The sequence below is a fragment of the Myotis brandtii genome, unplaced genomic scaffold (assembly GCF_000412655.1).
Source record: "Myotis brandtii unplaced genomic scaffold, ASM41265v1 scaffold384, whole genome shotgun sequence".
NCBI lineage: Eukaryota > Metazoa > Chordata > Mammalia > Chiroptera > Vespertilionidae > Myotis > Myotis brandtii.
The window spans coordinates 2,852,725-2,876,274 of NW_005364745.1; the positions used below are offsets into that span (position 1 = coordinate 2,852,725).

Here is a 23,550-nt window from a genome sequence, read left to right on the forward strand (position 1 = left end):
ACTCTGGTGCCATGTCACAAATAGAAATTTTTTGATATTTGCAACCATAGTAAAACAAAGACATATTTTTGATATTTATTTTATATATTTAAATGCCATTTAACAAAGAAAAATCAACCAAATAAATGAGTTTGCGTGTCACCTCTGACACGCGTGTCATAGGTTCGCCATCACTGCTATAGGCTATCCTCTTTTCCCCATAGTTGCTTTTAGCTGTAGACTCGGATTCTCAGAAAGAGAGAGAGAGAGAGAGAGAGAGCCTTAAACCTAGGTATTGCTGAGAGAGTTATACCATTTCCAAGTATTGCCCAGACTATTGAGAATGATTCACAAAAATTCTCTATTCCCTTTACCTGCACTAGTGAATTTCAGTTATTTCTGCTATAAGCGTTTGGCACACCTGTTCCAACATTCAGTCTCTGCTTGCCCAAACTCATGTCCTGGAATGCTACCCAGAATGGCTTTAGCTGCTTGGTTGTATCACTTTAATCTCTTGCACAATCCATGCCTTGGAGGTCCCAGCAGGATCCCAGAGTTAGTCATTGGTGAGGTTGTTCCAGGACAACTGTGGTCCAACCTCACAGGTTTCTGCTGATTTTTCAGGCCAACGGTGGTCCAACCTGCCATGCACCAGGGTTTTGTTCTGGCATTCACAGACATTTGTTTAAAAAGCATTCATTGAACACCTACTGTATCTTAGCTCCGGCGATTACCAGCTAAATATTCTCATTTTTGCAGTGGGTCCTCATGTAAGTAAATCAGCAGAAGACTAGAAATGGCCCCTTTTCCATTCTCTGCCCTGACTGCTATTCACTTAGGAAAGAACACTCATGTAGACACAGCTTGACCACAATAGTCTTCTTATTCCCCTTAGAGAGATTAAATGTCAGGCAGGCTTCTTCCTAACCCTAGGCTCTTAACCTCCCTTGTTCTTAGGTATTTACTTTATTTACTTATTAAATATATTTTAATTGATTTCTGAGAGGAAGGGAGAGGGGGAGAGAGAGAGAGAAACATCAATGATGAGAGAGAATCATCAATCGGCTGCTTCCTGCATGTCCCCCACTGGGGATCGAGCCCGCAACCCTGGCATGTGCCCTGATCATGAATCGAACTGTGACCTCTGGGTTCATAGGTTGATACTCAACCACTGAGCCATGCTGGCCAGGCGGTATACTTACTTTAGAAAACTTGTCAGTGTAAATCCTTTCTCTGTCCCTTTGAGCTATCTTTTGATAACCTTGTCGGTTTTAGAACCCAAGCTGTCTTTTTCTAGGACCTGGGAAATGTAAGCATCAAGAAAGACAGCCCTCTAGGTCTCGGTTCCTTTGAGAGGATGACTTGGTCCAAGTGGCACAAATTCCTCCTGTCTTGAGCATAGGACATAGTGTACTCCCCCTTTAGGCGAGGCTGATCAGAAAACACAGGTGGCCTAACTTGTTCCCCTCACCCCACCCCAGGTCTTAGAAACTGTATGCCCTTATCCTTGGCAGAGCTGGGTAGCCACACGTGGTCTATGCTCTCTCCCCTATTGTTGATAGTAGTCTGGGGGGGGGGAGGGGGGAATCAATGTCTGTCTTCTTGTTCAGTGCAGCTTGCTATTTAACAGGCTGCAAATACGTTAATCAGGTTGTTTTCATGAATGGTCTGCTAACGCTTTCTTATTATTTCTCTTGTCCTAAAATCTTAGTGACAGGAATCTTAGAAATGATCTAGGATAGCATTCTATAAAATTTATTTGGTAGAAAATGTATCCTATAGGCCAGTGATGGCGAACCTTTTGAGCTCGGCGTGTCAGCATTTTGAAAAACCCTAACTTAACTCTGGTGCCATGTCACAAATAGAAATTTTTTGATATTTGCAACCATAGTAAAACAAAGACATATTTTTGATATTTATTTTATATATTTAAATGCCATTTAACAAAGAAAAATCAACCAAATAAATGAGTTTGCGTGTCACCTCTGACACGCGTGTCATAGGTTCGCCATCACTGCTATAGGCTATCCTCTTTTCCCCATAGTTGCTTTTAGCTGTAGACTCGGATTCTCAGAAAGAGAGAGAGAGAGAGAGAGAGAGCCTTAAACCTAGGTATTGCTGAGAGAGTTATACCATTTCCAAGTATTGCCCAGACTATTGAGAATGATTCACAAAAATTCTCTATTCCCTTTACCTGCACTAGTGAATTTCAGTTATTTCTGCTATAAGCGTTTGGCACACCTGTTCCAACATTCAGTCTCTGCTTGCCCAAACTCATGTCCTGGAATGCTACCCAGAATGGCTTTAGCTGCTTGGTTGTATCACTTTAATCTCTTGCACAATCCATGCCTTGGAGGTCCCAGCAGGATCCCAGAGTTAGTCATTGGTGAGGTTGTTCCAGGACAACTGTGGTCCAACCTCACAGGTTTCTGCTGATTTTTCAGGCCAACGGTGGTCCAACCTGCCATGCACCAGGGTTTTGTTCTGGCATTCACAGACATTTGTTTAAAAAGCATTCATTGAACACCTACTGTATCTTAGCTCCGGCGATTACCAGCTAAATATTCTCATTTTTGCAGTGGGTCCTCATGTAAGTAAATCAGCAGAAGACTAGAAATGGCCCCTTTTCCATTCTCTGCCCTGACTGCTATTCACTTAGGAAAGAACACTCATGTAGACACAGCTTGACCACAATAGTCTTCTTATTCCCCTTAGAGAGATTAAATGTCAGGCAGGCTTCTTCCTAACCCTAGGCTCTTAACCTCCCTTGTTCTTAGGTATTTACTTTATTTACTTATTAAATATATTTTAATTGATTTCTGAGAGGAAGGGAGAGGGGGAGAGAGAGAGAGAAACATCAATGATGAGAGAGAATCATCAATCGGCTGCTTCCTGCATGTCCCCCACTGGGGATCGAGCCCGCAACCCTGGCATGTGCCCTGATCATGAATCGAACTGTGACCTCTGGGTTCATAGGTTGATACTCAACCACTGAGCCATGCTGGCCAGGCGGTATACTTACTTTAGAAAACTTGTCAGTGTAAATCCTTTCTCTGTCCCTTTGAGCTATCTTTTGATAACCTTGTCGGTTTTAGAACCCAAGCTGTCTTTTTCTAGGACCTGGGAAATGTAAGCATCAAGAAAGACAGCCCTCTAGGTCTCGGTTCCTTTGAGAGGATGACTTGGTCCAAGTGGCACAAATTCCTCCTGTCTTGAGCATAGGACATAGTGTACTCCCCCTTTAGGCGAGGCTGATCAGAAAACACAGGTGGCCTAACTTGTTCCCCTCACCCCACCCCAGGTCTTAGAAACTGTATGCCCTTATCCTTGGCAGAGCTGGGTAGCCACACGTGGTCTATGCTCTCTCCCCTATTGTTGATAGTAGTCTGGGGGGGGGGAGGGGGGAATCAATGTCTGTCTTCTTGTTCAGTGCAGCTTGCTATTTAACAGGCTGCAAATACGTTAATCAGGTTGTTTTCATGAATGGTCTGCTCTTCCAATCCAAGCATAACCTTTTTTTTCTGGCATCAAATGCTTGTTGAGGCTGATCTGGCCCATACTTCTGATCTGCTCTCCTGGGCTTCGGCTGGCCACTTTGCGTTAATCAGGTTGTTTTCATGAATGGTCTGCTCTTCCAATCCAAGCATAACCTTTTTTTTCTGGCATCAAATGCTTGTTGAGGCTGATCTGGCCCATACTTCTGATCTGCTCTCCTGGGCTTCGGCTGGCCACTTTGGGTGTCCGATGTGAGAGGCTAACGAGGGAGCAACCATCAGAGACACCATCTCCGCTGGCCCCTCCGCAGCTCTAGGTGGTCTGGAAGCAGAGCTGGTGGGTAGTTGCTTGAGATGCTCCCAATTCTGGTGCTTGTTTGGCTGGAGCCAACATGATTTCTTTCTGCTGACTTCCTGGGCTTGGAGCTCAGGGCGGGCAGAGCGCATTGAGTAAAATGAGCCCCGAACAGACCTTTGCATTCCCGAAGGACTTGTTTACATGAGGAACATGGCTGTGGCAGGCGGAGTCGAGGTCATCCTGACCGGCGCTCTTACCTGCATCAGTGAGAAGAAATTGTTAATCAGTATGGCAGTCGAGTCCTGCAACCAGCTGTTGCTAATGATGTCCAGCCGCTCCTGCTCGGCCTCCTCCTTCCGGGCATCGCAGATGTCCCACAGGCGGTCTCGTAAATCCTGGGTAGAAAGAAATATCGCTGTTTATTACCTCAGTGTAATAAAACTCAAATCCTTTTCCTGTCTTAAAAATGACCCTAAAGAGAATGTTGACTTAATACACGTCATTCAACAAATATTTATGTTACTTCTATTCTGTCTGAAAAACACCAAATCATATGCCCATGTTTTTGCCTTGGTTTTTCCCCTTGACTGAGGCACTAATCCCCCAAATATCTCCATGGCTCCCTCAATCACTTCTGTACTGAACTTGCTCCTTCTCGGGGGGCCTTCCCACAACCGCTCTTGACACTAAGTGTTCAGGCCATTTCCCTCTTCATCCTCACCCCTCAGGGAAGCAAGAAGGGTATGGGCTAGGGGTCTGCAGTACAAGAGAGCGTGTGGCCCAGCAGCTTACATTCACTCTTTCGTGTAATTCCGCCTTTGTTTCCTCATCATCCCATAAGTCCTCAGGAAGAGAGTTGAAATCAGCCTGCCATTGAGATACAAAATCTTGCTTCTGATCTGGACGCCTTAGAAAATGCTGGAAACTTGTTCTGTCAGGCATTAAAAGAATGAGCTGGTACTTATGTGTCATGCCTGCAAACTACAACATTTGAACTTTGGCAGCTTTCCTTACCGAATCTCATACAAGAAAGCAAGCACAACGTGCTGGTCTTCTCGCAGGTTCCTCAGGACGAATTTGATGGAGTTTGCATAGGAACGTTCTATTAGTTCCCAGTAAAGTGCTAAAAATGAAGGCATGTCCTGTTAAATGGAAAAGCATACAAATCATCATTTCAAAGTGAAATTCTGAATAATTGAGTCAAAAGAGCAATACTAAGCAAGAAGCCAAGATGCAACTGCTAATATTTAAAAAGTCTCTGTGAAACTTCTTGCTCCTTTTTCCTTCCCCTCACCCAGCTAATTCTTGGGACTACCTGTCTCATAAAGCCAGGAACAATGGTTGTCTTACTTGAGACTGTACAGTTTTTCCTATAATTTCCACATCCCTGGGGGACAGTAGGTGCCCAAAGAAACATTTATTGAATGCATGAATGAATGAATGAATTGCATTGTCACAGATGTCACATTTTACCTAAGTTGGAAAATTGCCTTGTATAGAGAACACCTAGTGTTCATGTCAGAGTGATGATGAGTTATTTCTCTGAATTCATCAAAGAGATTTTATCTTGTTCTGTGCACCTTGAAAGCTGGAAGTTTCTTTTATGTTATCTTTAATAATGCAAATAAATAATTAAAAACCAAGAAATAATCAAAATGAAATAAAACTGATGATCTTCAGTATAAATTTACTGTACTACTTATTCTCTCATTGGCTGTGCACTTATTTACTTAGGGAATCACACATAGGTTCATTTGACTTAATTTTCTCTTCAATTCAGAAATGCCAAATACTAGAAATAGATTATTCAGTCTCTATGTGGACCTCACTGATGCATTAAGCACGACATTCTAAGGCAGCCCCCTACAGTGTCACACAACTCATGTTACTAGAAAATTCTACCTTGTGTTGAGCAGAAATTTGCCTTCCTGCAGTTTATTTTAAAAAGTAGCATAGTTTGGCTTAGTGGTATCAGTTATACACATCCATAATTATATAACTTCATGTTCTCATCTTCACATGTTTTCTGTGGTAATTTCCCCCTCGATACGAATTAATTAATTAAAGAGTTTATGTTGTAATTGGGTAGGTAAGCCATTTCCCTAGGAAACCTCAATAAAAACAGCAACACCACAATCACTGTAATTCATGACTGAGTCTCAAATGCCTGGCACAGATGGTCAGCTAAAGGAAAGGCCAATCTGTGATTTTCCAAAGATGGTTTCTCTATTAGGGCAATCAGATGTATCCAGGTGGCAACTGGGCTTTGCAGTTGTCAGAGAACAAAGGACTGAATGAAACTTCCAGGGCTCACCTCGGGCATCTCCTCACCTGAATTCGTGCACCCATTTACTAGTAAAGTCCTCAGGCCAGACAACTACCTGTTCTTTTATTAGTTTAGTTAGCTTCCAAACATTTCTTCTATTTCTGACAATCAGAGGTTAAACTTCATTTGGAAGCATTATGATGGGTATGGGAACATGGGAAAGGAGCTATAATTTGCTGGGTATGTGCTCTGGGGAAGTCATTTTTCCAGGAAACTGCATCTTTGCTTGTCCCTGGGGAGAAAATGGGTCCTCACAGGACCCACTGGCTCCCCTGATTTCTGCACTCAACAGCAGTTCAACAACAGTGCACTCAACAGCAGTTCAAAGCATGACTCAGTAACGAGGGAGTGGAGAAAGGATGAGATGTGGTTCAATGAATAGTCTTAAAAAATCATCTCAGTTTTTTGATGAATATATTCATCAACATGTATGTAATGGTGTGACACTTACTGTAAACAATAAAAAGAATATGTTCCACTAGCTTGAATCTAAACTGCCATACCTCAGGAATTGGTTCATTCACGTAGACCCATTCTTCCGATCCTGGCTTTGGTGGTGGTGGCACTATTGGGGTAGGTGACTGAACTGTGGATTCAGCAGGTGATCTCCTTCCTGATGCTTTTCCTCCTGACAGTTTTCCTTTAGCAGAACCTTAAACATGCATATAAATCATTCCACTACAAGTAGGTGAATGGGACCAGATTCCGGCGGGCCGAATAAATATATGAATGCCATGGACTTCAGGCAATTCGTTAATTACATTTTAAGCAACTCTGGGTAGCATCAACTAATCAAAAATAATAAACCTCATTTTCTACAGCCCAGACATTAGCCAATAATACCAATACTAGTTTTTTTTTTAAAGCAATACAACCTCTCTTGTTCGTTTGGCTATGACAAGCAACTTGATATTTTATTTTTATCTCTGTCCTTTCTTCCACAAGGAACATATAGTTCTTACGAAGTTTAGAGTCTAGAGAAAAGTGTATTTCATTTACTATTGCAAAAACTGGTACGTGAAACTCTTCACCCTGAATGAGAAAGAGGGCAGCTATAACAGAAGTGGTTCTTGGTGTTCCTTGAAGCCCAGGGAAGGAGTGGGAGGGGTGTGGGGGAAGAGGAGGTTATTGTAGGAGTTATCCAGAGCTGGTGAGGGATGCAGGGGAAGAGAAGAAGGCGTATGGTACCTCCTGAATAGTCCCACATTCCCTGCATGAGACATTGGGTTTCTGCGTGGAAAACTATATTCCTTGCTGGAGTCAGGGAGTATGGATAAAGGTAATTGCCATGCCATAGCCTGGCTGAATTAAGGCATTAAAGAGACAGAAGAGGAGGAGAGGGGAGGACAGATGAGGGGAGAGAAGGGAAAGAGAGAGGAAGGAGAAAGAGGAGGAGAAAGAAGAGGAAGAAAAGGAGGAGGAAGAGACCTAATTTTCAGTTCAGCATCAAGATGGGAACAAGACCTGTTAAGTGCACCCTAATGATCTAAGAGACTGTGACTGACCAAGGCACCTTTGATTCAGGAAGAACATTACTTCCTTAAAGGATCGAGGTTGTCAGAGTGGAGGAAGTCATTCTGTTTAAAGTCTACTTATCTTCAGATCAGTTATCCATATTCTAGATGCAGTTTATAGATGCCTGTAGAATTGGGAAAACATTCTTTCTGAAAAATATATGTATGTAATGTTTTTTGAATAAAAATGCTCTTTAGGAAGTAAATATACCTTCTACTTTAATGCTAGTTCAAATATATGGATTATATGTAGAGGGGAAATTGGCAATTGTATTTTGTGGGTAGTTTAAGTGAGTTCTCCTTATATATTTAAAAAGAGTATCCATTATCCACAGGTCTAATGTTGTATCTAGATTTTTTTTTTAATTTAGAAAAAATTAAGAAAATCTGTATTCAGTCAATAACCAAAATGTTCATCTATTTTTTTTCTGTTGATAATTTTTTATCCTTTGACTTGACTCTCCGGTGTAATAAAAGTGAGAATGCTATGGCCACTTTAAGATAAATTTCTCTAAGGAAGATTCCTAAGAATAACCTTGTAATTATCAATATGAGATGGAATGAGTTTCGTTTTCTTCTTCATCTATTTCAAATATTATTAAACACAATAGAATTTCCATAAAATAAGAGCAAATTTTTTTTGTAAGTCCCTGGAGTTACTTAAATTGAACTAACTACATCACTCCAGTGTATATATTTTACTGGTTCAACTTGTATCTGCTCATTGTTTGTTTAGAGTCTATACTTTTATGATCGTAGAGCATGTGCACTATTATGTCTAACTTGATGGTTTAGTACCTAATATGCATAGGTATAATTAACTCCTACTTTTGATGATTTTGTAATAATCCTTCATTTGATTTTGTCGATCACACTAAGAAAGCAAGGGATGAATCACGTAAATGTGACAATTATTCTCCTATTAGTATAAGCAGGTGAGAGGTGAGCATAAGTAATAGCCTTTAACATTTCAGCTAAAATTTTTATGTCAGTGTTAATTCACCAAGTGGCTCTAGTTACTTAAGCCCATCAGGGCATATGATCAGAGAAGGGTGATATTCTCTTTGAAATTTATAGTTATGTATCTTTAAATGCCGAAAATAAAGATTGTTTTTTAGCACTTCATTTTTTGTGAACTTTGCACACTCTTGGGAGGCAACTACATTGGCAATTTGTAATGAAAGTTAAACAGAGGTAGACACTTCATAACAACCCATTCGAATGCACCCTGGAAAATGCCAATTATCTGTATCCATAACTACCTTTCAAGCTCTAATTAGCTGGCCATTGCAGCAGCTTCAACATAAATCTAACTAACATGCTTTTAGAAGCGGGGATTTCCTTTTACCAACTGTCAATTACTTTAAAATATATACCCCTTATTTCACAGAAATAGTTAAGATAAAATAGAAAAAAAGCATAAATGAAATTAGGGTCAGGAAAAATACAACTTAAAGTAAAAGGTCAAAACCAGGGGAGGAATTAGAAGGCAGATACTGAGACTTAGGTCCCTGCATAGATACTAAATCTGAGTCGCTAATCTGTTCTAAACTTTTAGACAGAAAAATAAAAAAGAGGAAATGCTATACTTTAGCTAATTATCTCACCACTTAGAGGAAGAAAGATTTTCCTGTCCCTTGATTCTAAATGAAATTTCTCACCGAGGATTTCCTATAGGGGCCATGGAATGATGTAGTGGGCATGCTATCCCTTCAGAAGATATAATACCAGATTATTATTGGTATAATGAAAGTTTCACCTCCACTGCTATGTTATGTCATGAAGGTCATTGAGGATTTTATACCAAAGTGATTATCAGTGAAAGCAATTCCATGGGACCCAAGAAATAGGTTCAGTATGTAGCTTTCTGATGGCATAGCTTAGCCCAAGGATAACACCTATAATATCTGTGATGAATGGATATTATGTATATTAGATGTTCTTGAAATTATTCCTTACAAGCATCCATTTTCTCAGCAGGACCTTTGCTAGGAGCCAGGCTGTGGAAACAATGAGGTTATATTCTCCGGCAGGGGTGTATGGCTTACAAATGCCTGAGAAGAGTATTCAGTGTATACCAATAGTCCAGCTTTTCACTGAGACAGTTAGAAAGTGCAGAATTATATTTAATCAGATATACCTTTTCTTTTGAGTGCAGTATCACCTTTCTTCCCCTTTCCTTCTGGAGGCGAGTCTTGCTTACCATGCGGGGGTTCTAAACAAAATTCAACACATACATATCATTTATGGTTTTCTTTAATAGTCTGAGCTATAGGATTTGTAAGCAATCAAATGTTACTTCTCACAGATAAACAGTTACATTTGTGAACCCCATAACATGGCTCAGGCCTTTACCATAAGTTAAAATTCATCAGAAGACAGCCTGTGGTTCAGAACTTCTTGAATGACAGCCTTATTAGAACTATTCTATTCTGTCACACAAAAGTTTAGTCCTAGTTTAACACCAACATTTTGTAGTGGATTTGGTTGTAAATTCTTCACTGCAACAGATCTGTAGAGTTTTAAAAGTTAGTCACAGATCCATTTGAAGCGTATGGCTGTGTTTGGATTTATTTCAACTGAAGAATCCTTATACAACACGAGAACTGAGTCAGTAATAGAATGATGCCAAAACACCTTGAAGAAGAGTTAAATAACCACATGTTTTGATATGGCTCATCCCTGAACTTCCCTCGACCACAGACTTGATTACCTTGTGACTTCTGCAGTTCCATTTTGCGTTGACTATAATTTGCAATGCAAAGGGTAGATTGGATATATTTATCATGGATTACCTGAAATCTAGTCCAAAATATATTGGAAGAGAGAAAATGGGAAACTGATGATCTGGACATCAATAAGATGTCCCAAATAATAAATCAGTTCCTTGAAAAAAATTCACTACATCCTGCATTATTCAGTCAATAAATTTCATCATTTTTCCCCTTTATCCTGGTGCTACAGTATTTCTCTTCAGTAGAAAGGTGAATATATAGGGCAATTTAAATGCCTCTGATGGAGAGAGACCCCATCTGAACCTATTCTTTGTACAGTGGGGCCTTGACTTACGAGGGTCCCGACTAACGAGTTTTTCGAGATAGGAGCCATCTCTCGGCCGATTTTTTGCTTTGAGTTGCGAGCTAAAATTCGGGTTACGAGCCAGCTTCAGATACCCCACCGCTAGTTGGCGCAGCGAACATCACAGTGAACGCCACAACATCAGCCCAGCATCACGTGTCTCACTCGTTCACTTTTTGATTTGACATACGAGTAATTTGAGTTACGAGCTCCGTCACGGAACGAATTAAACTCGTAAGTCAAGGCCCCACTGTATTTAGAAGTGATAGTTATAAGAATATGTAAATGCATAGCACATACCACTTACATTGAAACATCTCAGATCCAACAACCAGGAGTCCATAGAAATAAGACCAGTGTAAGACATAGAGAAGGAGTACCTTGAATCTTTGTTAACTTCTATAAAAGGACTTGATACGTCTAAATAGCTGACCTCCAAACTCATAAATAAATAAATAAATAAGAAATTCAAACATTTGAATTCATTTCTTTTTAAAGAAATAAGCTTAATAAAATAATGATGATGATGATGATAAAAGTGTACGTATGCTTCTAGTTCCTTAAATAACATTAGTCTGGGTAATCAACTGTTTAACTCGCTCTAAACTTAAGCTCAAGCAACAGAGAAAAGAAGGTTAAAAAGAGAGGTACCTAAACACAACTTATAAAGTATTGTGGGCAAGTCTAATTTCTGCTGGGACAGCATGCACTCTGTCCACATTTTTTGTTTTTTTATCTGTTTTAAAATATATTCTGAAATCTCAACAAATATTCTTAATGCGCAGCATGGGTGATTTCATCACATTGAGAATTTTAGTTTTAAATGGAATTCTGACATTTGGTAGTAGATTTGATACTAAACTCTTTACTAGACCATAACTACAAGTTTTCAAGCTTAATCCCAAGTGCATTTGCAGCAGATATATAAAATGCAGAACCATATTCAATGCATACTTGGACAAAAATCACTTAGTACCCACTATTCTATGCCTATGCCTCACTCTTGACCCCATTTCCACCCTGATTTTGTTTTTTTTTTTAGTAATTCTTCTTCTTTGCATCTCAACACCTAAAGGTGATTCTAATTGGGTGTTTGAGTTGGGCATGTTCAGAGGCCTCAGACTTTTAGTTCTGAAATATTCTCTTTTGAAAAAATTATAAATTTTTATATTTAAAAAAAAAAACCTGCTGGAAATTTTCCTCCTAAAATTGCTTATCCAAGCTTCCCTGAGCATTAAGGGCAGCAAGGCCTGTTCTATTGCCCCACCAATGCCCCAAAGCACCGCGATCTCCTTGCAACAGAGATTACAGTTGGAAGGCAGTAACCAGGCCTCTGGAGATGAACCCTTCTGTACATGTTTAAAGATCAGGCACCAGCCCTGTCCTTGGTGGAAAAAAGAGACAGCAGATACACACTCTTTGAAGCAACAATAGCTTTATTGTATCTCCAGTGCACAGTATTCAAGAACAATTTTAAATTCAGAAGGAAACTTCAGAAACTCAGACTGAACTGTGTCATGACCAGAAACACCAGAGATTGGTTTGAGGGCCTGGCTCGGGTACATGGACCCTCCCACCTGTGAGCAGGCTGAGGGCGGGGGGAGGGAGAGCTGAGCCACAGGTTGAAGGCCTGTCTCACTTGAGCTGCTGTGGAGACTATCTTCCCAGTTCTACCAGACATTTTAAAGATTTCCATTTTTCCTCCAATCTCTGAATTGTTTTTGGGTTTTTTTTTTTTAATTCCCAGTGAGATAGTGGGGAAGGGCGTATATTTAACTCACAGCTTTGTGCATTTCTTTTGTTTTGGTTATTGTTAATCCTCACCTGAGGATATTTTTTCATTGACTTTTAGGGAGAGTAGAAGAGAGAGGGAAAGACAGAGAGAAATATCGATGTGAGAGAAACACATCCATTGGTTCCCTCCTGCATGCATCTGACCAGGGCCTGGGCCAGGGAGGAGCCTGCAACCAAGGTACATGCCCTTGAGCAGAACTGAACCTGGGACTCTTTGGTTTCCAGACCGATGCTCTATCCACTGAGTCAAACCAGGTAGGGCACAGATTTATGTTTTATTGTTCATATGATAAAAAAATTTCTTTTAGAGTTTGTATATTTTGCCTTTAGTTAAGCCCCATTTTGTTGGAATATAATGGTCTTTAATAGACCATAGCATGTTGCCAAGTCTTTGAATTTATTTAATATGAATAAATTTAATTTAAAAATATTCAGGCCCATTTCAAATTTCCATGAAGCATGAAGATGATGGGGTTGGAAATACAATCATGATACACTATCAAGAATATACCCAGGGAGCTCAGCAGGCGTGGCTTAATGGCTGAGCGTTGATCTATGAACAGGAGGTCATGGTTCTATTCCCAGTCAGGGCACATGCCAGGTTGTGGGCTCAGTCCCCAGTAGGGGGCATGCAGGAGGCAGCCGATTGATGAGTCTCTCTCATCATTGATGTTTCTATCTCTTTCTTCCTTTCCCTTCCTCTCTGAAGTCAATAAAAATATATTTTAAAATAATTTAAAATCTTTTTAGATATACTCAGATAGACTTGGGTAACTGTACCACCTGCCACTCATAAAGCTGAAACCAGAAACTCCGGCCACATTTGTTCATGTATACAGCCCAAATTTATGATGATATTCTACCAACATCATGCATTTCAACAATTGAGCACTTTACATTTGTCATTATTTTCATTGTCTAACACGTAACTTAACAGTCCTCAGTGGTTAAGAATCTAGAAAAAACGTAAGCTACGAAATATTTTCTACACAAACTCTTTATCCACATATATTATATATTACATCATATACTTCTATCCTTTTATAATCACACTGCACTGAAGATTAAGTTACATACAAATCCTAGTCTCTAATGAGTACTGTTGATTTGTTCCCTTATTCTGTGGATACCTGCGTATGCTAATTCTCATGGTCATAAGATGTTCTCACCATACGTCAAACTACAGTTCAGCACACAGGCGTCTGTCCTCCTGATCTGCTCTAAATTCCTGATTATACTCTGTGCCTTTTCTCTTCCCATCTGTGGACTTATCCTAATCAGTAGATCTGGGTGTGAGGACTTCATGGTCCCCGCCCCCGACGCAGTGAAGTGCCTGGGCTTTGTGACAACCAGGCTCTTAGCTACTAAGGCTCTTCCACTTCCATCTGAGCGTATGGCTTGTATCCATATGATTACCGTTGCTCAAAGCCTGACTCTAGACTAGTGGACCGGGACTACCATTTGCCATTCTCTTCTAAGTGAAAACGAGACTGGCGGGCAGGATGGCAGATGGTCCCGTCAATCACCTGGTGGTGCTTTTCCTTTGCCAGTTTTCGGGCGCTCATGCGGAGGGTGCGTCTCCTTCTCCTTTTCTGGTTCAGGAGGCGGGGGAGGCGGCGGGGGCGGCGGCGGCAAAGGTGGAGACTCAGCCAGGAGAGCTTCTTCCCTTTTCGCAGCTTCCTTTTCTTCTAGTTTCCTTTTAACTTCAAAAGGACGAGAAGAATGAACTTTGATTAGGAATCTCAAACACCTACTATTTCACTTGACCTACTATTAACCACCTAAATGGATATCAACTGTCCGTACTGATTTAAGGCTACATTTATGTTTTCGGGCTCTCCCTTAAACTATCCGGTTCTTAAGATTTTCAGCCTCGCTGCTTGGTAAGAAATGCCATTTCCCTCTGATGATGAGGGTGGTGAGGCTGGGATGGGAATGGAATGGGGAGTGTGTGTGTGTGTGTGTGTGTGTGTGTGTGTGTGTGGCTTGTTGAGGGGGTGCCAAATGTAAAAGCAACAATCTAAACATAGCTAATGTGGTGGAATAGGAAAAAAGGATTATTTCAAATTTTCCAATGGAAAAACAAGATTTTAAAAAAGTGTAAAGAGAAGGTGAAGAGCAATGTGATGGAGGAGGTGGGGGTGGGGTGGAAAAGGAAGGGGAAGGAGATGTCAGCACCAATGTCTATGAGTGAATAGATGTAAAGCGCTTAGAATAGCACATAGTACGCCATTGAGTTTTAGCAGTTCATTCATTCATGTAACAACCATTCACTAAACCTGAATTGTGCCTTGAAAGAAAGGAAGGGCTGTAACAATAAGGTAAGACTACCACTACCCACCACCTGCTACTATTCCTACTGCTGCTGCCGCTACTACTATTACTGCTAGTACTACACTACTAACTACACTACAAACAACACCAGGCACAGAGCTGGTTGCTGAAGATACAACAATAAAACGAGAGAGAAACATCACTGCCCCGTGAAGCTTGCATTCTAGTGGTGAGAGGCAAACCATCAATGTGATGAATAAGTTAATTTTTTAAAAAATATATTTTTAATGATTTCAGAGAGGAAGGGAGAGAGGGAGAGAAACATCAATGATGAGAATCACTGATTGGCTGCCTCCTGCATGCCCCACACTGGGGACTGAGCCCACAACCCAGGCATGTGCCCTGACTGGGAATCGAACCATGACCTCCTGGTTCATAGGTTGGCCCTCAACCACTGAGCAGTGCCAGTGAATAAGTTAATTTGTATGAGAGGTTGGAAGGTGATAAGTGCTAAGGAGATAAATAGAACAGAGTACCGGGGATTCAAAGTGCTGTGGGGCAGCCAATGAAGTTTTAAATAGAGTGCTGAGCAGGGCAGGCCCATTGAGAAGGTGGGGTTTGAGCAAAGACTTGAATAGAGTCAGGGAGCCAGGCCTGTGGGTAAGGGAGGGAAGAGTGGCCGGGCAGAGGGGACAATCAGGCCAGAGCCTTGAGTGGCAGAGCGTGGCTGGCTTGTGTTTTCCCAGGCTCCTGTTATTGTTGAGGCCCTTTGGCTTTCGTGATTCAAGTTCACCCCTTCTAGCACACTGTCCTTGCCCTCCCGGACCTTCAAGCCCTCCATGCTGGAAATGGCCACAACTTTACGGCCTGCACCCCCGGCAATGAGTCCCTACACTCTCGTATGGCTGTTTCTCTTTGGACATCCTCCCTTGGCCCTTAGATTATTCTCTGCAGTTCAGCAAACAAGGAGGTTTCATTCTAGGAGATCTGTTTTCAAAGTAGAAATTAACTTTTTCTCTGATTATAAAGTAATATAATTACTATTTTTTTAAAAAAAATCAAACAATTTAGACAAATAAGTAGGAAGGGAAATGGCCCGCTCAGGTTCCTTGCCTTTCTCCTTTCCTGACCATCAAGTGCCGTAGAGGCTGCCGGACTCTTTTCCGTGCATGTTTAAAACATAGACACACTTTTAAAACAAAAATGAGATTACTTACTATATAACCTGCCTTTTCCTATTTAACTATATATTATGGTCACATTTTTGTGGGCATCAGAATATATATAAAAGCACCACACCCTTTTATTTTTTAACAGAGTACTAAGTAAATGTTTAGTATGCTAATGATAAAATATTTGTTAAAATAACTGATTGGACTGTAGATCTTAGACAAGTGGCAGTACAGTCTTCTAATGAAATCGGCGATTAGAACGTAAAATCTTTAGAAAAATGTTAAAGTGAGACGGATAGCTGAGAGAAACAAATTGCTTCTAACCTGCAGATGTTCGAGGCTACAGCTTAGAATCAGTCTGGTTTTGCCTCCCAGCCCAGACTCTGAGGTGGCTGTGTGAGGTATGTTCCTCCTCTCGGCCTAATACCTGACCTTCCAATAACATGCTAAGCCGCTTAAATAATCGAAGGATCTGGTTTTTATTTTGTCTGAAAGCTTTACGTGGGTGTTCCAGGAGCTTGTCTTTCTTAGTGGGAGGTCCTAGCCCCCAAGGTGGTTGTGCCTGATACCCGGGTGCTACTTCAGTGTCAGGCAACTGACACATGATGGTATGTCGGTCGCAAGTCTAATGGCGGGGGGCGGCTGGCAGTTTTAGAATCCTTGTGATACTAACTTGGACAATTTTTTAATTAATCCAAGAAACTGCAGTTGCCAGTTTAATTAGGGGTAACTGATAAAAGGGAACCATTTTGCAAATCATTTCTCAAGGGTAGGATTCCACTTGAAATCTGGCATTGACAGTGGATGACTCCTCATCCCTTTCAATAAGTTCCAATAGTACCATGGAACAATTATTATTGGTTAGATGAAAGACAAAGGAGGTCAGGATGGTTTGACTTGGGTAATATGTATCCCAGAAGCAGGCATATAAGTCAACAGTTGCTAATCAGTAAATTCACACCAACAAGGGGAGATTGAGGAAAATAAACTGCCTAGTGTTCCCCTCCCAAAAGGAGGATTCACGCACTGTTTCCTTATAAGGCTCAGGTTGACAGAGTGATATCTTTACCCTTTTCTATAGCAGCCTTAATTTTAACTCTGCTATTATTGTTTTTCATATGAAAACAATGCTTTCAGCTAGATGACCTATTTTAATTAAATTAAAACAAAGAGGAAAAAATATTTTATTTAGAAACATCTGTGGCAGAAAACTAAAATCAGAGGTGTAAGACATTTGTAGATGACATAATCCAAATACAAAATAGGACTTTGTGATCACACTCTCATTCCCTCCTAAATTCATTAAAACCATACATTTTGATTATATAAGCTCAAAATTATAAAAAAATATAGTTACCTCTATTCTCTTTTTTAACCATTTCATTCATAACCACTTCTTTCACTTTTTGGCATAAAGACTCTGTATCTACTTCAGCATTGATTTTTATCAGAATATTTTCCGGTTCTTTAAACCATTGCTCCAATAAAGGCCAGTTGTCCAAGAAACCTATAATTCTACAATATCAAAATATTATATAAACATCACATACTGATTGACATATTCAAGTAACATTATGCATGATTTATCTCACATTCATAATGAAAAAACACACATTGCCAATCTAGTTAAATCTGAAAGACCAACTTTAAGAACTCTGCAGGTAATGGAAGAATAGTCACTTTAAAGAAGAAATTATTTAATACCAAAAAGCCATATTTTTGAGGTGTATGAAAGAGCAAAAGGAGGTTTAAAATAGAATCATTTTAGGAACCTTTTAGTGGCAGTTCAGTTCTCTAAGGATACATGGTCTGCACTCACAGGGGAAGAGCTGAGTACACTTTTGAGGGCAGCTGCAGCCTGAGCCGCCTACGTCATCTACTCTTTTCTTATGAGATAGAAATTGAAGAGATCGTTGAGTAAGTGGAGCTGGTTCCGACTTACCTGCTTTACTCAAATATATTCTTGGAATGATTCTTGAAACTTTCCTGTGTTCCCTGAGAGGCAGTAGGCTTAATTAATGTCACTCAAATTACTTGTCCCTGGCTCACTATGTATTTTTAGACTCCTCAAGGTTTCATAAAATTGTTTAAATTTTCTTTTCCAATGAACAAATTGCATGCAACCAAAAGAATAGTTTCTTTTTTTAAAAAAAAGCTTAACTTCATTTTAGCAAACCAAAAGTAGTTTTAGAACTACACTCTGTAGTCTGCTGCCCAGCTCTGAGATTTTACGGTTTTCATCAGCATTTGCTGAGTAGGGGCTGGATTAGGATTCCATATAATGAACTTGTAAGTTCCTGTAACCACAGAGGGAGGTGCTACCTGATTTAATTCTTCCCTCCCAGGTTATGGTGACTGGTGCTCTGACTATGTCAGCAAGCTAGCACGCAACATCAAAGCTACTTAGTTTTGCTCTACCTGTAAAAGACTGAATGCTAGGAGATGCATCTTTTCCCTGGATCTGATGATCCCAAAGGGACTTGTTGTCAGTCTGTTCAAGAAGGACAAGAAGGAAGGACACTGAGTTTTATACTAACCGATGCTGTATTTGGTCTCTTAAATTCTGGTCACCACCCGTATCTGGTGTTCTAGCAGCTACATACTGATCGACATCTTCCTGAGAAGTCCCCGTTGAAAATGCTTTAGCTGTGACATGAAAATTACCTAATTAGATAATTTGCAAAACGAGTCAAAGTTGCTGACGCGCTGTTAAAATGTATTAGGGTGACCTGCCCTTACTCTCTCCTGCTTGGACATGTTTTCTGAAATAGATGTTGTTAAAAGCCTTTCCCATAGCTTGGGGCCAGCAGGGGCAAGATAAGAAGTACACCCTCTGCCTGTTGGACCTGTGCCTTCTCCTCCCTTGACTCCCTTGAACAACTCATGCACCCACATCCTGACCCTCTATTGCATAGTTTTACCCTAAATAAGAGGATCTAACCCCCTTCTTGGGGCTGACACCGACACTGGTCTCAGCCCGCTGTGAGAGAATGCAATAACATTTCTTAAACTCTCACAATGTCTCTTGGCCTGGCTCCTGTCAGCGTGGACATAACAAAATGTACTGATGCAAGAAAGTCAAATAGATATGGCCCCACCTTTGGTCCAAAATGACTTAAAATGCTTAGTAAGATGTTGAAAGAGTGTAGTTTTGGGATCAGAATTTAAATTTCCCTTGGAAATTGGAGAAAACATAAAATACAACAATAAAGAGGAGTTGTGGTTTCAATGGAGAGGGTCTCAGGATTAACTATGAAGAGATGACAATGAAAAATGATGGGTCATCGTGAATAACAGACTAGCAAATGATTAGAAAACCACCACCAGGATGTAAAAATTAAGAATGAAATAACAGGGTAGACATAAACTCAAATATGCATACAAGTTATTTGTCAGTATTATATTACTAATAAAGTAATTTATCTTTCTTTATAGACTCTATGATCTTTCCCTAGGGTAGAATAAATATAAAGGAATAGACCACAAGAGACCAAAAACAGTAACAAAAACAATCTCAACAGCTCTGATTGATCCCTATTCAGAATTAATAGTATAAAGCACAGAACACTCATAAATTTAGAATAAATAGAAAATCATGAAGAGGGGGGGGGGAAAGCCTTGTACTAGATTTAAAAAAAAATAGAATTACTCAGGCAATACAAAAGAACATTGGAGAGTGAATTAACGGTGTTCAAGAAAATGAATGACCCTCACAGGATATAGCAATCAATTTTTTTCTATCTACATTCACGGCAGAAAAAGAGGAACTGGATTTAGAATACAGAATAATGCTCTGGTTATTGATAAAACTCAAAGATGACTGACATCAGTAATGGGTGATGGAAGGAAATTGTGGGAGCTTTTCTCAGGAGATGCTGCCATGCACCATCTCAGGGTCACTTTCTTGTGTATGTCAAGGCCTTCAGCACATGGATGAGCATTGCTCTCTCCCCAACCCTACTCCTCTCTACCTCCAGCGCTCACTACCATGGCCACAACTAGGATTTTGTTGTGGCCATGGTAGGTCACCTTGAATGGCTCCATCTCTGCAATCTTAACGATTTATACTCTGATGATCTGTCCAGTACTCCCATGTCACTGATGAACTTCTTTGACATCAGTCATTCCCTAAACATCCTTTTCCACCAAATTAGCAGCATTATCCTGGCTTTGCTTTATTTTTTAGCAAACCAGAGTTGCATGTTTGAACACTTCAACTTCTCTCCCACATCTAATAACTTTAATTTCTGTGTTTTGGCTTATACTAATATACTAATATCAGTAGACATCTTAGAAAAAAAAAACTCTGAGGAAGAGACCCCAAGAGCTTCTGGGTTGATGAATGCATCCACATTCTGGGAGGAGGGTGCACTCCAAGATGCACAGGGACACTTCCAGACCTTGATCTATGCACCCCTTTATCTGGCCATTCATCTATATCCTTTATAACATCCATTATAATGAACCAGTAATCATAAGTAAAGTGTTTCCCTGAGTCCTATGATCCATTATAGCAATTTATCAAACCCAAGGAGGAGTCATGGAAGCCCCCATATCTGTAGTCAACTTAGATAGAAGTATTATTAACCTGGGGATCCACTACTTGAGATTGACATCAGTAATCGGGTGAAATTTTGTGGGAATGAGTCTGCACTAACTCCACTAGGTAGTGCCAGAAAATAGCTAAATTTTAGGATACCCAGTATCCTAAAGAAATTTAAATTGTAAATAAGGTCATTAAAGGAGGAGGAGGAGGAGGAAGAAGAGGAGAAAGAAAGGTGCCCAACTTACCCATGATGTCATTCATGCGATCCAGTGAGGAATTATCTGAAATGTCTAATAATATGACAAAATCAAATACACCTGGGGAAAAAGGCACATCTTTGGCAGTTATAGGATCAACAGCCAGTGTGAACATTCGTGCTTTCTTTTCTTCCAGTTCCATGAGATTTCTGGTGCAACCTGTGAGAGCTTGCTCCAGAAGCTCTGCTTGGTTCAGTGTCATTGGAAATCCATCGAGGACCCAGCCTTGATCCACAGGTATCTGACTAAATTAAAAATGGACAAACTATGAACATGTCAGTAGGCATAAGTACGTTAGAAATAATAATACAATGAATCTTTCCTTTATCTTTCTTTCAACATCATAACAATCTCCTCCTGTATGAATATTATTTATCTACTAGAGGCCCGGTGCACAAAAATTTGTGCACTCGGGGTGGGGGGTCCCTCAGCCCAGCCTGTGCCCTCTCGCAGTCTGGGACCCCTCAGGGGATGACCACCTGCTGGCTTAGCCCTGCTCCTCAGGGGATTGGGCCTAAGCTGACAATCAGACATCCCTCTGGCAGCCCGGCAGCCCTCGGGGGATGTCCACTTGCCAGCGGGGAGCAGACCTAAGCTGCAGTCGGACATCCTTAGTGCTGTTGAGGAGGCAGGAGAGGCTCCCACCACCACTGCTGTACTGGCAGCCATCAGCCTGGCATGTGGCTGAGCAGAGCTCCTCCATGTGGGAGCTCACTGACCACCAGAGGGCAGCTCCTGCATTGAGCGTCTGCCCCCTGGTGGTCAGTGTGTGTCATAGTGACCAGTCATTCCCAGTCTTTCTGCTGTTGGGGTCAGTTTGCATATTACCCTTTTACTATATAGGATAGAGGCCTGATGCACGGGTGGGGGCCGGCTGGTTTGCCCTGAAGGGTGTCTCGGATCAGGGTGGGGGTCCCGCTTGGGTGCCTGGCCAGCCTGGGTGAGGGGCTGATGGCTGTGTGCAGCTGGTCACACCCCCTTCAGGGTGGGGGTCCCCACTGCGGTTTCTGGCCAGCCTGGATGAGGGGCTGAGGGCTGTTTTCAGGCTGGCCAAGCCAGCGATGGAAGCTCCCAGCCTCTCCTTTTTTTTTCTTTTTTATTCTGGGATTTATTTACCTTCTATAATTGAAACTTTGTTGCCACTCCAGCTCTGAGGCCAGGGCCTGCTGAAAGCAGGTATCTGGGGTTTGTTTAGCTTCTATAATTGCAACTTTGTTGCTTAGAGTGGAGCTCAGAGCCCGGCCGCAGCAGGGAGGAAGCTTGGCTTCCTCCATCACTGGAGCAAGCAAGCCTCCTGCTCGCTTCAGCTGCGTGGCTGCCGGGCGACATCTTGGTTGGGTTAATTTGCATATCCTGCTGATTAGCCAATGGGAAGCATAGCGGAGGTATGGTCAATTACCATTTTTGTCTATTATTAGATTAGATAGTAAATTTGGGTTAACTAATCATTCACTTGCTTAAAATCCTTCTGTGGGTACCTGCTGCCCTCCAAATCTATTCTAGAGGCAATGACATGGTATTTAAAACTACCTGGACACAACCTCCTTACCTATCTTCTCTCTCACAATTTTGTACTATTTACTTCAAACAAAGTGATCTCCTCACTGTTGTGTGAGTATGAATTAGTTTGCACTTTCTAGATTGTGTTCCCAGGCAGTTTCTCCACTGAAACTATTTCCTCATCTATACATAGTGGGATAGCATACCTCACAGGGTGGTTGTGAGAATGAACTGAAATGATACATTTTAAGACCCTAGTACATAATGGGATGCTCACAATGCCAACCTGGGAAGTTCTTCCTACCCCACCCAAGCCAGCATGGAGTCATGACCACCTGATCTGAACTCATCTTTCATTCACCTCACCACACAACTGGTAATTATCATATTTCTACTTAGAAAAATTCAAGTGAGTCTCATTTATCTCAATTAAATTATAAGTTGGGTACAGACCCTCAGTGTAGTATCCTCTATAGAGAATGGGTGATCTAAGAATTATTTTAGTTCTTTAAATTGGAAAACAGTGTGAAAAGGGTATAAACTTTAACTTTGTTCTTCTAAACCTCTAAATCGTGCACAATTGAGATTTTGGTGTTTGGATTAAAAGTTATGATCTTGTTTCTTTTTCTGTTAGGACTATAAAAAGCAGGAAAATACCTCATTTTTGCTTTTATAACTTGTCCAGAGTTTGGTAAAGCACCACATAGAATCGGCTTGTTGGCCCACAATGGAGATGTTTCTTGAGCCCCTTGCCAGCTCTGTGGGATCCCTCCTCCACCCACAGTCTCAGGAGCTACTTCAGAGGGAGGAGGTGGTCAGGGTCACACTTGTTCAGCTGTCGTGTGATGACATCAGGTGACATAGGGTGAGAAGACCTGGGCGTTGGCTCTGGCCACCCTACTAACCAGACACGTGACCGAACTGCCTCATGGAACTGCCACGTGCCTTACTTTCCTCATGGAAAACGGGTGGGTTTGGACCAGATGAAAGAATGTCAAAGTGACAGAATTCCTCTGAAGGCGCCTCAGGAGCAGTGGGGATGGTGGTGAGAGGGCAGTGAAGAGGGTAATGTGCAGACACGCGAACGCCGCTGAAGCCAAAGCTAAGATCTGCTTTATATAGTGTGTCCCAAAATTCACGCAAGAAGTAATTTTGAGAGAAAAAACAGGTTTATAATTAAAATTGTAAATGTTTTATTAATTCATAAAGTATACAGTATAGGGTTATGTATGGAATAGCACATCGGGTAAATGGCCCCCACAGTTTTGTTGGCACATACGCAAAGCTGTGGTCTTCATTGTCCCTGCTCCTGGGCCAT

The 23,550-nt window shown here is 41.1% G+C and overlaps 1 protein-coding gene across 1 annotated transcript in view; it reads right to left on the minus strand.

The window, feature by feature from the left end:
• SPEF2 (sperm flagellar 2) overlaps nucleotides 1-23,550 on the minus strand; it is a 134,313-nt gene that overhangs the window by 49,906 nt on the left and 60,857 nt on the right. The window contains exons 16-24 of the mRNA XM_005872599.2: nucleotides 20,721-20,977; nucleotides 18,467-18,575; nucleotides 17,287-17,444; nucleotides 14,010-14,186; nucleotides 9,752-9,826; nucleotides 6,601-6,749; nucleotides 4,786-4,913; nucleotides 4,564-4,702; nucleotides 4,029-4,166 (exon numbers count right to left, since the gene is read on the minus strand). Of these exons, the coding sequence (XP_005872661.1) occupies nucleotides 4,029-4,166; nucleotides 4,564-4,702; nucleotides 4,786-4,913; nucleotides 6,601-6,749; nucleotides 9,752-9,826; nucleotides 14,010-14,186; nucleotides 17,287-17,444; nucleotides 18,467-18,575; nucleotides 20,721-20,977 (1,330 nt within the window). The remainder of the gene's footprint in view (nucleotides 1-4,028; nucleotides 4,167-4,563; nucleotides 4,703-4,785; nucleotides 4,914-6,600; nucleotides 6,750-9,751; nucleotides 9,827-14,009; nucleotides 14,187-17,286; nucleotides 17,445-18,466; nucleotides 18,576-20,720; nucleotides 20,978-23,550) is intronic.